This window comes from Dasypus novemcinctus, chromosome 25 (genome assembly GCF_030445035.2).
Source record: "Dasypus novemcinctus isolate mDasNov1 chromosome 25, mDasNov1.1.hap2, whole genome shotgun sequence".
NCBI lineage: Eukaryota > Metazoa > Chordata > Mammalia > Cingulata > Dasypodidae > Dasypus > Dasypus novemcinctus.
Genome location: NC_080697.1, coordinates 25668680 through 25684167, shown reverse-complemented (window position 1 = coordinate 25684167; position 15488 = coordinate 25668680). Strand labels below are relative to the sequence as shown.

Here is a 15488-nt window from a genome sequence, read left to right as displayed (position 1 = left end):
TGTCTAGTGCTTCCTTTTTGGGGTTAAGAATTAATAGTTAGGGGAACAGATGTGGCTTAAGCACTTGAGCTCCTACTTCCCACATGGGATGTCCTGAGTTTGGTTCCTGGTGCCTCATAGAAAAAATACAAAAACACACAACAAGTAAAACAAAAAAACCAACTCGGGCAGAAGTGACTCAGTGGTTGAGTGCTGGCCTCCCACACATGAGGTCCTGGTTCAATCTCTGGTCCCAGTACCTGAAAAAGAAAAAAAAAGAATTAATAGTCAACTCCCTGCATCACTTGCATAGCCAGAGGACCATTGCCAGTCATGTATTGCCGGGGGATTCTTTTTTAAAGCCAGCTAAGGTGGGATAAGGCAGTTCCCTCCTTGTATATATGCTGCCTCTGTCTTTTTGGGTCTTGCCACAGCATGTCATGGCCTGGAGGTCTGCCCATCCCTGACACAGGATGTTGATGTGTCATGCCATGGCAGACCATGCCTGCCTTCCCATTCCAGCCCTTGGAAGCAGCTTGAGAAGTTTAGTTGCCCTGTTAGTACATAAATGATCCAGTTTCTGAGCAGCCAAGGCCATCTTTCATGATTCTGGGTGGCCTGTGGGTCTGGCTGCCATGGAAAGGAACCTGCCAGATCAAATTAGTTGATGGAGATGCTAAAATAGGGACGAAGGAAATTAGGCATTTTTGTTTTCTTACCAAAGCCTTGGCACGCTTCACTGTTATCCCTGAACTTTCTTGCTTTTTTTTTTTTTTTTAATATCCCCACTCCAAAATTGCTGGCTGGGCATTCAGATGACAGTATCTTGTTTCTACCACAGTCTCCAACCTCTTGGAATGAAATGCTTTTTTCCCCCTACATCTGTGTGCATGTTGGCACATAAAAGCTCTGGTGGAGATTGTGTCGTGTATAGGCATATGGCTCTTACTGTTCCATGTAACAAACAAAACCAGATTTTCTTGTACTAGTTGCTACACTAACAGCTAACATTGATTGAGAGCTAACTATAAGCTAGATATTATATTAGGCACTTTACATTCATTATCTCGTTAAATTCTCACAACAACCCTGAGGGGTAGAAAATATTTATGGATGAGGAGACCAAGCCTCTGCAGAATTAAATAAATTACCCAGGTTCATAGTGTTAGCAAGTATTCAAGCCAGAATTCAAATCCTGATTCACCTGACACCGGTACCCATTATGAGGTACCAAGAAAGCAGGGCTTACTTCATTTTTCTCCTTTAAGATAGTCTTGAATTAAATACTGTCTTCCAGGCCCCCAAATAATTGTGCATTGGTCTTTTATAGTTCTTATGTCAAACAATAGAAGACTGGGGAAAGAGGCATTGGTCAGAGTTATTTGGTTAGAATCACAGCCACTTTTGCCTTTCCTGTTGAGTTTCTGTGGACCCAGTTACTTTGCTTCTCATTAGGAGTTTGATAGACATTATTTTCTAAGTTTTCTTACATTGTTACATGGAAAGTTTTCTTACATTGTTACATTGTCCAGCATCTATGAATCCTCTGGGTTCTTCGATGAGGGCTCATCAGTAAAAAGAGATAGCCCTGAATGGGGAGGACCTACTGACCCCTGCTTTCCTTGCAGAATGCTTGGTTTAGATCTGGTAGTGAGAGATGATAATGGAAACATCCTGGATCCAGATGAAACCAGCACGGTTGCTCTCTTCAAGTCCCATGAAATGGCCTCAAAAAGAATTGAGGAAAAGATCCAAGAAGAAAAGGTATACTTCCTCATATGTGCAGATTTTGGCAGCTGGGATTCCATTTTTGCTTTTGTTTTTAATGAGACAAAGTGATTAATTGCCAGCAGTGGAAGAAATGTTATTTAGAAAATAAAATTCTTACTCTGATTTTAAAAAACATAATGAAAAGAATGGGGCAGCATATGTGTTCTCTTAAGGAAAGACTGTAACATTGTATATTAAGTAAAAGAAGGCAAGATGCAGAGCAATACATATATGTGCTTTTATTAGTTTTTTTAAAAAAGAATATATGTGCATCTATGCTCTCATGTGTATAGAGTAACTCTGGAATGGTAGAAAGAAACTGATAATAATGGGTGCCTCTCGGAAGGCATACTAGGTGGGAGGGAGAATTCTTACTGTGTAGCCTTTTCATACCTTTGTTTGGAGCATGCATTACAATATCCAAAATAAACAAAATAATTAAAAAATAAAATGCTCAAAAGATTTTTAGAGTAGTAACTGGATATTAAATGAAAGATAGAAAGGTATAGAAAAATAAAAAAGAATCTTTCTGTTCTGAGTAAAGGTTTCTGGTTTTTTTCTTAGTTTGTAGTTTTTAGCACAATTGTGACTCTAATGGCAAATCATGCCTGAGAGTGAAGCCTTTCCAGTGGAATCTCTTGTTTCCAATTAGTTATTCCCATAAAATGGGATAATGAATAATAATTGTTCTTTTGAGCCTTATCCAGAAGCCAGTGTAAGGGATAACTTCTTGAAACTACTAAAACCATGAGTTATTATCTTCAGACAATATTTTTTTAATTACATGGGTTCAAAACCCTGAACAGGATCGTCTTTGATAATTTTTCTCACTCTTTCATTTGTCCACTCACATACGCTGTTTTCCCGGTAAGTGCTTCTCCTCTTGGGTGGTCATTATATTTGCTCCATTTGCAGGCCTCTTTCTTTGCTAGTATTTCCCATTTGCTGACGCCAAGTTGCTTTTCCCTTTTTTTCTCTGTCAGTCAATTTTGCAGAATCTGGACTTGCGGAGCCAGTCGATCTTCAGTTCAGTCCATACCTATGGCCTCTATGTGAACTTCAAGAACTTTGTCTGCAACATTGGGGAAGATGCAGAATTGTTCATGGCCCTCTATGACCCAGATCAGTCTACTTTTATCAGGTGTCAGAGGCTCAGATCATCTGCTATTGACCTTGAAAAAAATACCCAGCCTTTACTACCCCTTGCTTGAGAAGTTCTTTGCTAGGGTTGAAAAGGGAAGAGAAAGAAATAAGGAGAACTTGAAGCAGTAAAGAATAATATCCTTTGGGCTAGTAGCCTTTATGTATTGTTGCTGAAACAATACACCAGCAGTTTGTGTTCTTCCTGAGATTTAGAAATCACATAAAACTTGCTGGAACATGAAGACATGTACAAAAAATTCAAAAGAATATAGGGAATGATAATGAGAGAGGTGCTTTTTTCAACTGTCAAGTGGTGGTGCTTCTGTAGAGCAGCTAGGAAAACATAAGTTCACTTTTTTTTTCTTCTTTGGTTTTTTTTTTTTCTTTTCCTTTTTACTATTGCTTTATTATTTTTCATAAAGTTATTTTTGAGAAGATGGTTAAAAGTCATTACCGACAAATTGTTTATGATCTCTAAAAGAAATTTTATTTGACTTTGGGGACACATATTATAAGGGATGGATTTGGAATAATTATTTTTAAAATTAAGTCTTAATTCAGCAAAGCTGAATCCTTCATAAGAAATGAGATGTAAGAAAGACCCCAGATAGTAGAATCCAATGAAATCTACTGTGTCCACACCCTGTCTTCAGTAGTGATCTTCACTGATCCATGTTGGGTGTCTTTCTTGGAGCTGGGACTGCAGCAGGTGCACTTCCCAAAGCAGGAGACCAAGAAGTAGGCGTAGGCATGTGCATGGTCTCAGTTTCTCCTCTGCTCCATTCACACCTACCTGTTGAATTTAATTGAGCATTTCTGGACATTCCTTTTACCCTTTTTGTATTAGAAGGAAGGCAGCATCAGTTCCCTTAGCCCCTTATTAAGAATACTTTTTTTCTTCACCAGTGAGAACTATCTGATTCGTTGGGGCAGTAATGGGATGCCCAAGGAAATAGAAAAGCTCAATAATCTTCAAGCAGTTTTTACTGTAAGTTCTAACTTATGTTTTTATAATTTTCTTTGTTTATAATGTTAACAGATGACCATAATAAGTCTGTGGAAAATGTAAAAATGAAAGCTGGAAATAAAAATCATGATCATGCTACCAGGAGTTAAACCTATTTGCTGAATACTGATTTAGGCACCTGAGGAACTTCAGTGAACATATCAGAAAAAAGAAGAAAAAAAAATTCCTCTTCTGGTCGGGAAAGACAGATAATAATAAACAATCATCGAATGAATGAGTAAATTATATAGAATGTTAGAAATCATTTAAGCACTTAGGGGGACTTGGAAGTATCTAGGCTGGGGGATGGTTGTCGTTTTAAATGTCTCCATCAGCGTGGGTCTCCAGGAGAAGGAGCCATTTGAGTAAGGAATTGAAGCTGATGCAAGAGTGAGCTTTGTAGATATCTGTGGGAGAGAACGTTCCAGACAGAGGTTACAGTTGGCGCAAAGGTACAGTCTAGATCCTTTTTGGATGCATGTATATAAATAGGAATGGATTTTTCCCTCTCTTCTGTCCCTTCTCCAAAGAAGGGGGATTGCTGCTCTATATGAATCAAGTGAAGAGAAATTTGAGCCATATTTTGGGGTATGGTGACTTTTTCTCTTGGGCTAGGAAATTTTTTGGCATTCTCTCACTTTTTTTTTTTAATGACATTAGTGCTGTAAAATACCCTGGAGCTTCTGCCACCTGCCCTGAGAAGCCAGGTTAGGCACGTTTCAGCAATCCCATTGGGCCTGAAGGAAATACCCTCTGCCTCTTCCTCATTTTCTTCCAAAGCCCACATCCATTTTTTTAAAAAAACTCCTTATTCTATTCACAGAAGACAAGGAAAGCAGTCTAAAGTAAAACACCAAAGGAAGTGATAGAAAGGAGCATAGTCTCAGTATAGGCTTAATTCCTTCTCTTAACATCCCACCCCAAGGACAATCTTGTTTGGATTAGTGTCTCTGCACTTGAACCATTTATAGCATCACCACCTGGTGAAAGCAGGCAAAAGAGATGGTAGACCAGAGTCACCCTAATACCAAAGCCAGGTAGAGATATCACAAGAAAATAAAATTATCCCTTATAGGTGCAAAAATCCTCAACAAAAAATATAGAAGTAAACGTCCTTAACATGATAAAGGGCATCTATGAAAAACCCACAGCTAATATCATTTTCAATGGTGAAAGACTGAATGCATGCCCTCTAAGATCAGGAAGAAGACAAGGATGCCCACTGTCACCACTGTTGTTCAGTATTGTACTGGAAGTTCTACTCTGAGCAATTAGGCAAGAAAAAGAAATAAAAGGCATTCAAACTGGAAAGGATGTAAAATTTTTCCTATTTGTAGATGACATGATTGTATATACACTATATAGAAAATCCTCAAAAATCCACAACAGAGTTACTATAACTAATGAAAGAATCCATCCATTTTGCAAAAGTTAATAGTGTTTCTGTACACTAGTAACAAACAATCTGAAAAGGAAATCAAGGAAAAAATTCCATTTACAATAGCATCTAAAAGAATCAAATATCTAAGAACAAATTTAACTAAGGAGGTAAAGGATTTGTACATGGAAAATGACAAAACATTGCTGAAAGAACTCAAGCCCTAAATAAATGGAAGGACATTCTGTGTTCATGGATTGGAAGAATAAATATTGTTAAGATTTCAGTTCAACCCCTAGCAATTTACATATTCAACACAATCGCAATCAAAATTCTAACAGACTTCTTTGCAGAAATGAAAAAGTTAATCATCAAATTTATATGGAAAGATAAGAGGCCCCAGATAGCCAAAACCACCCTGAAATAGAAATTGGAGGACTCACACATCCTGATTTTAAAATTTATTACAAAGCTGCAGTAATCAAAACAACATGGTACTGGCACAAGGACAGACTTACCAACCAATGAAATAGAATTGAGAGCTCAAAAGTAAATTTATATCTACATTTACATCTATGGCCAATTGATTCTTGACAAGTCCACTCAATGGGGAGAGAATGGTGGTGCTGGGAAAACTGGATATTCATATGCAGAAAAATGAAGGTAGACCCTACTTTGCACCATATACAAATTTTAACTGAAAGTGGACCAAAGACCTAAATGTAAGAATCAAAACTATAAAACTCTTTGAAGTAAATATAGGAAAGCATCTTCAGGACTTTGTTTAGACAATGGTTTCTTAGGAGGCTTTACAACAAAAGCACAAGAAACAAAAGAAAAATGAGATAAATGAGACTTCATCAAAATGAAAAACTTCTGCATATCAAAATACTTTATTTTGAATGTAAGAAGACAGCATCCAGAATGGGAGAAAATATTTGCAAACCACATGCCTGATAAAGGCTTATTATCCAGGATATAAAAAGAATTTCTACAGCTCAACAACAAAAAGATAAAGAACCCAGTTTAAAAATGGGCAAAAGACTTGATTAAACATTTCTCCAAAGATGATGTATGAATGGCCAATGAGCTCATGAAAAGATGCCCATCATTAGCCAGTAGGGAAATGCAAATGAAAACCACAATGAGATACCATTTCACACCCACTAGAATGGCTACTCTTAAAAAAATGGAAAATTATAAGTGTTGAAGAGGATGTGGAGAAATAGGAACACTTGTTCATTGTCGTGGGAATGTAAAATGGTGTGGATGATGTGGAAGACGGTTGTTCCCCAGAAAGGTTAAGTATAGAATTACCATATGACCTGGCAATCCCTCTTCTATTTATATACCCAAAAGAATTGAAAGCAGAGACTTGAACAAATATTTGCATACCATTGTTCATAGTGGCCTTATTCACAAAAGATAGAAGTAACCCAAGTGTCCATCAGCCAATGAATAGATAAACAAAATGTGGCATATACATGCAATGGAATATAATTCATCCATAAAAAGGAATGGAGTTCTGATACTTGTGATACTATGGAGAAACCTTGATGACACCATGTTGGGTGAAATAAGCCAGACAGAAAAAAACAAACTTTGTATGAGCTCACTGATATAAAATAATTAAAAGAAGCAAATTCATAGAGTCAAAAACTAAAATTCAGGCTTCCAGGGTCTGGGTTGGGAGTAGGAAATGGGGAGTTTATTAATCAGCCAAAGGGATGCTGATGTAAAATATCAGAAATTTGTTGCCTTTTATAAAGGGTATTTATTTGGGGTAGATGCTTGTAGTTACCAGGCCATAAAGGATAAGTTACTTCCTTTGCCAAAGTCTGTTGCCACAAAGTATTGGAGCAAGATGCCTGCCGACATCTGCCAAGAGTTCAGGCTCCCTGGGTTCCTCTTCCTGGGGCTTGTTTCTCTCTGGGCTCAGCTGCCATGCGCTTTCCACAAGGCCAGCTGTAGACTTTCAGGCGACTGGCTCTGTCTCTCTCTCCAGGCCTCAGTTCTCTCTGGGCTCAGCTGCTCTGCTCCTCTGTATGCTTATGTTCTGGTCCCAAGCTCAAGACTCCAATCTCCCTTCTCTGCAGTGCAGTTTCTGTGTGAGTCCCTGCCCACAAAGAGGGTGCAACATCCTACTGGTATGGCCCAATCAAAGCCTTAATCATTATTTAATCAAGTAAAAGTGAAACCTCTGAATCCAATATAATCTAATATGCCCAGAGGGACAGACCAGTTTACAAACATAATCCAATATCTATTTTTGGAATTCATAAACAATATCAAACCACCACATGGAGTTAATACTTAATTGGTATAGAGTTTCTGTTTGGGTTATGGAAAAGCTTTGGTAATGGATGGTTGTGATGGGAGTACAATATTTAAATGTAATTAACACCACTGAATTATATATTTGTGGTTAAAAAAATTTTAAGTAGCATATATGTTACTAGAATTACAATACTTTAAAAAAATCCATATTTTTTATGGCACAGTGAACCCTAATATAAGTTATGGATTATGATATTTTTCATCAATTTTAACAAAGTTACCATACTCCTGCAAATTGTTAATAATAGGGAAAACTGTGGGTGTGAGGGGGTTGTAGGAGAGTTCTGTATTTTCTGCGTTTTTCTATAAACTTACAACTTTTCTTTAAAGAAAGGATTCTAGAACCCTTACCAAAACCTTGCTTTCAACATAGTATTTTTCCTAAATTCTAATATATGAAGGAGATTTTCCCCCCTAAAACCAAAAGGTATTTATAATGTGGTTAAAAAAAAATTTAGCTTGTATATATGATACTAAAATTAAAATTTAAAGAATACTTTGGGATCCTCTTGTGGTTCATGAGCATGATGAATGGGCATTCACACATTTGTATGAGATGTACCTCCCTCAAACCTTTGTACGATGGTGGCACATTACCCATCAAACGTAAAAAAAAAAAAAATACTTTGGGGAGAAAATACATTATCATTGAAGTTTAAAAAATTTAAAAGCTCTTATTAAATATTTTGTCCATTTTATCTATCTTCTTTTTTTTTCTTTTTATTTATCCCCCCTCTCCCATTCCGCCCATTGCCTGCTCTCTCTTCATTTGCTGTGTGTTCTTAGTGTCTGCCTGTATTCTCATTAGGTGGCTCCGGGACGTGGGACCTTCCACAGTAGGAGAGAGGCAATTACTCTCTTATGCCACCTCAACTCCCCATTGTGCTACGTCTTCTTATTTTCTCTCCTCTGTGTCTCCTGTTGAATCATCTAGCTGCGCCAGCTCTCTGCATCAGCCAGCACTCCTGCATGGGGCGGCATTCCCGTGTGGGCTGGCACCCTACGTGGGCCAGCTCATCTTCACCAGGAGGCCCTGGGTATCGAACCCTGGACCTCCTATATGGTAGATGGGAGCCCAATTGGTTGAGCCACATCTGTTTCCCTTACCCATCTTCTCACCATTTTAGAACAGCTGTATTCCATTATCTTCTTATGCCTTCCCCCTCCTCCAATTTAGGATCAGCTTGTAGTTAATAGATTTCATGTCCAGTTTTTTCAATTAAATGTGATGAATATTTCTTTGGTCATTAAATAATCCTCAAAAAAAGTTCATCTATAAATGAATGCATTTAATAATATCAGTTATTTAATAATTTAATAATATCAGTTTGCCCCATTTTATTTGACCAGTCACCTAGAATCCTTATTTTTCTCTTAATAGAAAACTTGTAAAACCTAGAGTAAAAGTTTAGGGTTTATGTTATCATTAGTATACATTCCTATCTTGGAGACCTGGGTTGTAGGTTATATATTGGAATGATTATAATTAAAATGTAATTCTTGGGGAGCAGATGTGGCTCAGCAGTTGAGTGCTTTCTTCACACATGGAAGGTCCCAGGTTCGGTTCCTGGTGTCTCTTGAAAAAAAACAAACAAACACCAAGCAAAACAAACGAAAAAACCAACTGAGGGGAGCTAATGTGGCTCAGTGGTTGAGTGCTGGCTTCCCACATATAAGGTCCTGGGTTCAATCCCTGGGACCTCAAAATAAAATGAAACATAATTACTGATTTAGTAAATAGTTTTGGGGCAGTTTTTTTTATAAAAAGAATTTGAGATATAATTCATTAAATTATTTCTGATACTAAAGTGAATGAGGGAAGCAGACATGGCTCAACTGATAGAGAGCCTGTCTACCATATGGAGGGTCCAGGGTTCGATCTCCAGGACCTCCTGACCCGTGTGGTAAGCTGGCCCACGCACAGTGCTGCTGTGCACAAGGAGTGCGGTGTCACACAACCGCCCCATGAACAAGGGGAGCCGCCCCGTGTGAAAAAGAAATAAATAAAGCGAATGAGCTATAAGAGCCGATTTATGGGTTTACTCAACCATCCTTAAGAATACAAGAAAAAAAACCCAAAAACAAAAGAATACAAGCAAATGTGGAACGTCAGCCCCCAAATCATAGATATCTCATCCATGCATCTCTCATTATTTAACATACACTGAGAAGCTCTCAGTGAATACTTCTCAAAAAAGAAATTGCATGTATAAGAATTGCCTCATAGTGTTTTGAAGATGAAATAAAATGTCATGGACTTGCATCAATTCCAAATATATGTGAGTGTCATGTAAGTTTTTATTTCATTTGACACTGAAATGCATCTTGTACTGAGATATGTTCGGGTAGATATAAAGTAGCAACAGTGAGTGTCCTGATTTTTAAACACTTCACTGAAAGTTATAAACTGGAGACTTGAAATTGAATATGATCTGATTTTATATACTTGAAGTAGGAGCTGGGTGGGGAGTACTTTTTAAAATGAGTATAAAATCATGTGTTCTGATACCACAGAGGTTCTTGGATTGGGAGCAGATGTGGCTCAAGCCATTGAGCACCTGCCTCCCATATGGGAGGTCCTGGGTTCAGTTCCCACTGCCTCCTAAAGAAAACCAACAAACAGCCAACAATGAGCAAAAATAAGGAGCAAAACTTGAGGGAGCCAACTCAGGAGCCAGTGTTGCTCAATGGTTGAGCATCAGCCTCCTGCATATGAAGTCCTGGTCCTGGTCCCTCAAAAAAATAAAATTAATTAATTAATTTAAACATTTTTTACAAGTTCTTGGATGGGTATGAGGCAGAGAGGAGTCATTCATGGTATTTCAACATTAGGAAATACTCTCTCAATGGTGTTTTGTTGTCAAGTGAAAAGCAAAAGGGCAACGAAGTTGAAGGGTGTTTCAGCCTGCCCTCCTCTCCTGTGTGCTCTCCTTGCCTCTTTAGGACCTCAGCAGCACAGACCTCATCCGACCCCGGATCAGCCTCGTGTGTCAAATTGTCCGGGTGGGACACATGGAGCTGAAGGAGGGCAAAAAGCACACCTGTGGACTCCGAAGACCTTTTGGAGTAGCAGGTACCAGAAAGACAGGGAGACAATGAAAGATGGTCACTGCCTGAGACTGTTAGTTATCTTGGGTTTCATGTCTCCAGCTAGACATAAAAGAGAGAGACCTTGTTTCTCCCTTAGTGCCTAGCAGTGTTTTGCGCATAGTAGGATGTCATTAAAAGCTGTTGTTTTAATGAGGTTGCTTATGCCTGTGGTTGCATATTGATTTTAGTGGCATAAAACACCACCTGGAAAGTCTTTTGCGTATCTAGGAAATTTACTCTTCAAAGTCAACATCGTATTTGTAAGTGCTTTTTTTTTTTTTTTTTTTTTTTTTTTTTTTAATTTTTTAATTTTTTATTGACTTTGTAATAATATTACATTAAAAATATATATGTGAGGTCCCATTCAACCCCACCCCCCCACCCCCCCTCTCCCCCCCCCCAACAACACTCGTTCCCATCATCATGACACATCCATTGGATTTGGTAAGTACATCTTTGGGCACCTCTGCACCTCATATACATTGGTTCACATCATGGCCCATACTCTCCTCTATTCCATCATGTAGGCCCTGTGAGGATTTACAATGTCCGGTGATTACCTCTGAAGCACCATCCAGGGCAGCTCCATGTCCCGAAGATGCCTCCACCTCTCATCTCTTCCTGCCTTTCCCCATACCCTTTGTCCATTATGTCCACTTTTCCCAATCCAATGCCACCTCTTCTATGTGGACACTGGATTGGTTGTGTCCATTGCACCTTTATGTCAAGAGGAGGCTCAGATTCCACCTGTAAGTGCTTTTGAAGGGAGTCTGTTTTAGTTATCCTGGGCTGCTCGAGCAAATACCACGCAATGGGTTGGTTTAAACAATGGGCGTTTATTAGCTCATGGTTTTGAGGCTAAGAGAAAATCCAAGCCAAGGTGTCATCAAGGTGATACTCTGATCTGAGGACTGGTGTTCTGAGGCTGGCTCCCAGTGATCCTTGGTCCTGGGCTCCTCTGTCACACAGCAATGCACATGGCAGTGTCCCCTGACCTGTCCATTCTCTTCCAGGTTCCGTTGAAGATCAGCTTCTTGTTTCCCATGACTCTCTCTGTCTGAATTTACTGAAGTAACCTCTTCAAAAGGTTCACTCCCACAGAATGGATTAAGTTTAAGTAAATGTTTCTCTGGGGTACCTACAGCTCCAAACCACCAAAGAGTCCTTTGCTTACATCAAACCATTGAATCTTCAAAGAGACCCCTCCAGCTTCCCCTGTAATATTTTAAAATGAGGAAATCAGTTTTTGCTTTCACATGGACATTTTGATCACCACATAGTTTGAAAGCTATTACTGAGATGTCATAATTCTGCTTCAGGACAAGGACCCAGATAGTCAGTGTTATCAAGGTCAGTCTTGTGGGGTTTTATGGGTAAGGAAGTGGCTTCTGTGTCCCTTAGACTTTCTATACCGCGCATTCTTTGAACTACTACAGCCTGCTGCTCAAGGTCTGCCAGACTCTGACCAGAAGGGATAGCATTAATTCTTTATATAGAATTAAAATGAAATCTCAAAAAAGGCAAGGCAGAACCTTTAGCCATCAATATAGCAACCTGTTTATTGCTCCATATAAAGATTTGAGGCACATTCAAGGTCAGTGTCATGCAGAATGGGCCAAAGAGACTCAAGCATCAAGTTTGAGGCTTTTGTCTACTTTCTATTTCAGGGTGCATGTACGATTATGTTGACAGGAATTGAGTGTGGTGGGTGTGTAGAGGAAACTATTTTACTCTGAGCCTTGTTGCAGGGTATTTGCAGAGGTTAGGAATAACTAGATGATAGTATTAACAAATGAATGGCCTATTTGGGGGGAGGGTATGTCAGAAATTTTGCCGTGTTTTTTGTACAATTTTTGTAGGATATCATTAAGGGCCAACAGCATGTTGAATGATATGCTCTACTTTTTTTTTTTTTATTTCTCTCCCCTTCCCCTCCCCCCAGTTGTCTGCTCTCTATCCATTCACTGTGTACTTCTGTGACCGCTTCTATCCTTATCAGCAGCACCAGAAATCTGTTTCTTTTTGTTGTGTCATCTTGTTATGTCAGCTCTCCATGTGTGTGGCACCATTCTTGGGCAGGCTGCACTTTCTTTCGCGTTGGGCAGCTCTCCGTATGGGGCGCGCTCCTTGCGCGTGGGGCTTCCCTCTGCAGGGGACACCCCTGTGTGGCACAGCACATCAGCACTGCGCATGGGCCAGCTCCACTCGGGTCAAGGAGGCCCGGGGTTTGAACCACGGACCTCCCATGTGCTAGGCGGACGCCCTATCCATTGGGCCAAGTCCGCTTCCCTGTATGCCCTACTTTCTATAGCTTCCTTTCACCAACATTACTATTTCCCAAACCTTATATGCAGTGTCATCTGGGTTACTTTGAGATGGCATTTCCTTCCTTATAGTTTTTCATATGAGAATGGTCTACCAGCTCAGAATTTCTTTTAAACTCCAGACAGGGTCTCTAGGGAATGTATTGTTAAGGTGTGTTTATGGCCAGAGTGTAATTTATCGAGAGGTGCTCACCTCTTGCCATGGCATGCGAACACCTGCTCATTGGTTTCAAGGCAGCCAGGCATTGTGGTTCAGTGGATTGGCTCTGTAATCACAGCTGATTTCATACCTAGGCTTTTCCTCTTATTGCTTACGACCTTGGGCAAGTTGATTAACTTTTCTGTGTCTCAGTTTCCTCATCTGTTAATGTAGGGCTAATAATAATTTCTACGTAAATGGGATAAAACATGCAACAGGCTTAGAGCAGTGCCTTAGGAAATGATCTTGTACGTAGAGGAGCAAATCACTATATGATCCATTCTGACCTACTGACACCCTGGCTCCCCTTCATTTATGTGAAAACCAGGTGAGAATATGTCAAATAAAAGAGACAGTAGACCACTTCAAGTCTGAGTTTCTCTCCCAGGTCTTTAATTTTATTGAGATCCATGCCAAAATCTATCCTCTCTATGACTTTGAATGTGGGCTTACTAAAAAGTAGTCCAGTCCCAAATTTCTAAGAGCTTAACACCTGGTGAGTGGTCTTGCACAGTTTTTTTAAAGGATTTTAAAAGGTTTGCCCTGAGAAAATCCAATCCCTGACTGAGCACCTAATGAATTGCTCTCGCACTAGCTGAGTACACTGGGAATTATCATTGGCAAAGAAATGAAAGAAATCTCACTGCCTACTGTCTTTCTTTTCCCGGTGATAACTGTCCTTTTCCGTAGTAACTTACTGAGGCCTGAAGCAAGTAGTTCCTTTAATTAAGTTTATCTTTTTCCTAGTGATGGATATTACGGATATCATACGTGGAAAGGTGGACGATGAAGAAAAGCAGCATTTTATCCCTTTTCAGCAGTAAGTACTTTGCCTTTTGTCCCGTGTGGCTTGAGGCAGGCCTGCATTAGCCCTTGGAGTGGTGTGCTAACACAGACCAGGTGCTAGGCTTTCTCAGTTAAGGACAGGACACTCTTCAGCCGGGAGATTGTCAGATCGGAGCTTGACAGAGAACTTTATACAGAGCCTTTTATTTTGGAGTCTAATAGGGTAAATTGAACTTTCTTGATTCTATAGAAATGACCAAAGGAATATGAAAATAAGGGACAAATCTGTATCTCTTCTGAAAATCAGAATGGTGCCATTTAAGTGTCAGAAATGCCAATCTATACACTATCGATGGAAAAGATACCACGTAAGACAAGGGACCGTATAGGATAGCATGGCACTTTTCCAGCTCCAGTGTGCATGCGTATCACCCAGGGAACCTGCTAGACTGTGAAATTTGATTCAGCAGGCCTAGCGTCTGCATCTAATAACCTCCCAGGTGGCGCTGATGCTGCTGGTCCAGGGACCACCCTTTGAGTAGCAATTGTTTAGGAGGTACAAGAGTGAGGGCTAATTGTGGGTCCCTGCAAATAGCAGGAAGTCAAGCCTGAGCGTGCACAGATGAATTCCCTGAAGAGCTCTCCTAAGACCCCCACGCTAAGTTTCAGGGGGTGGAGCTGTGGGCAGGCCACTGGGGAGCCGTTGGGAAGCAAATCTCAATCCCAGTAACTCTGAAGACGCACACGTGAGAACATTGCAACCGACTCTAGCAGTCATGCTCTGCCCACCTAGGCATGGAGGGACAAGTTGGTGTCATTGCCCTAAGTGACCCCTAACAGGGGCAGGAGTATCCTTCATAGAAAGCCAGTGTCTCAGCCAACCCAAAGCTGCCCCAGCATGTCAGTAGATCAAACTGAGAATCAAAGATATAGCCCAGAAAGGACAAAGTAATAGGCTTATCCATGCAAAAAATTTTAGAGAACTTATAAAAGGGAAAGTTGATAAAATATTTACAATGTGTATGAAAAAGAATCAGTATTCTTAATATATAAATAATTTGCAGAAATTTAAAAAGGCATGAAAAAGGAAATTCACACACAAGCAAGGAAATGACCTTTAAATTCATTGAGAATCAATGAAATGCAAATTAAAACAAGGTTTAATTTTTGGCCTAACAAAGTATTGAAAATAAATAGGTTCTGAGGGCAGGGAGAGGAAAAAATAGGTGTAATATGGGCATATTTTTGGCATTTGGGAATTGTCCTGAATGACGTTGCAATGATAGATACAGGCCATTATATATCTTGCCATAACCTACAAAACTGCAGGAGAGAGTATAAACTACAATGTAAAATATAATCCATACTTAGTGGCAGAGTTCCAAAATGTGTTGATCAATTATAAAGAATATATCACACTATTGAAGGATGTTGTTAATATGGGAAAATGTGGGAATGTAGGGTGTGGGGCATATG

The 15488-nt window shown here is 39.6% G+C and overlaps 1 protein-coding gene and 1 non-coding gene across 3 annotated transcripts in view; both read left to right on the top strand.

Moving 5' to 3' along the window:
• Window positions 1-15488, top strand: part of DOCK5 (dedicator of cytokinesis 5) — a 235675-nt gene that overhangs the window by 105947 nt on the left and 114240 nt on the right. Inside the window, exons 7-11 of one of the 2 annotated variants that reach the window (XM_004454243.4) lie at window positions 1608-1743; window positions 2733-2890; window positions 3799-3880; window positions 10557-10686; window positions 13974-14046. In XM_004454243.4, coding sequence (XP_004454300.2) covers window positions 1608-1743; window positions 2733-2890; window positions 3799-3880; window positions 10557-10686; window positions 13974-14046 — 579 coding nt within the window. Of the gene's footprint in view, window positions 1-1607; window positions 1744-2732; window positions 2891-3798; window positions 3881-10556; window positions 10687-13973; window positions 14047-15488 lie in introns of those variants that run through there. The other variant, XM_071211938.1, reaches the window with a different exon arrangement.
• On the top strand, window positions 8117-8220 carry LOC111763157 (small nucleolar RNA U13). Its single transcript, XR_002796075.1, has one exon. It is a non-coding gene; the product is annotated as a small nucleolar RNA U13 (small nucleolar RNA).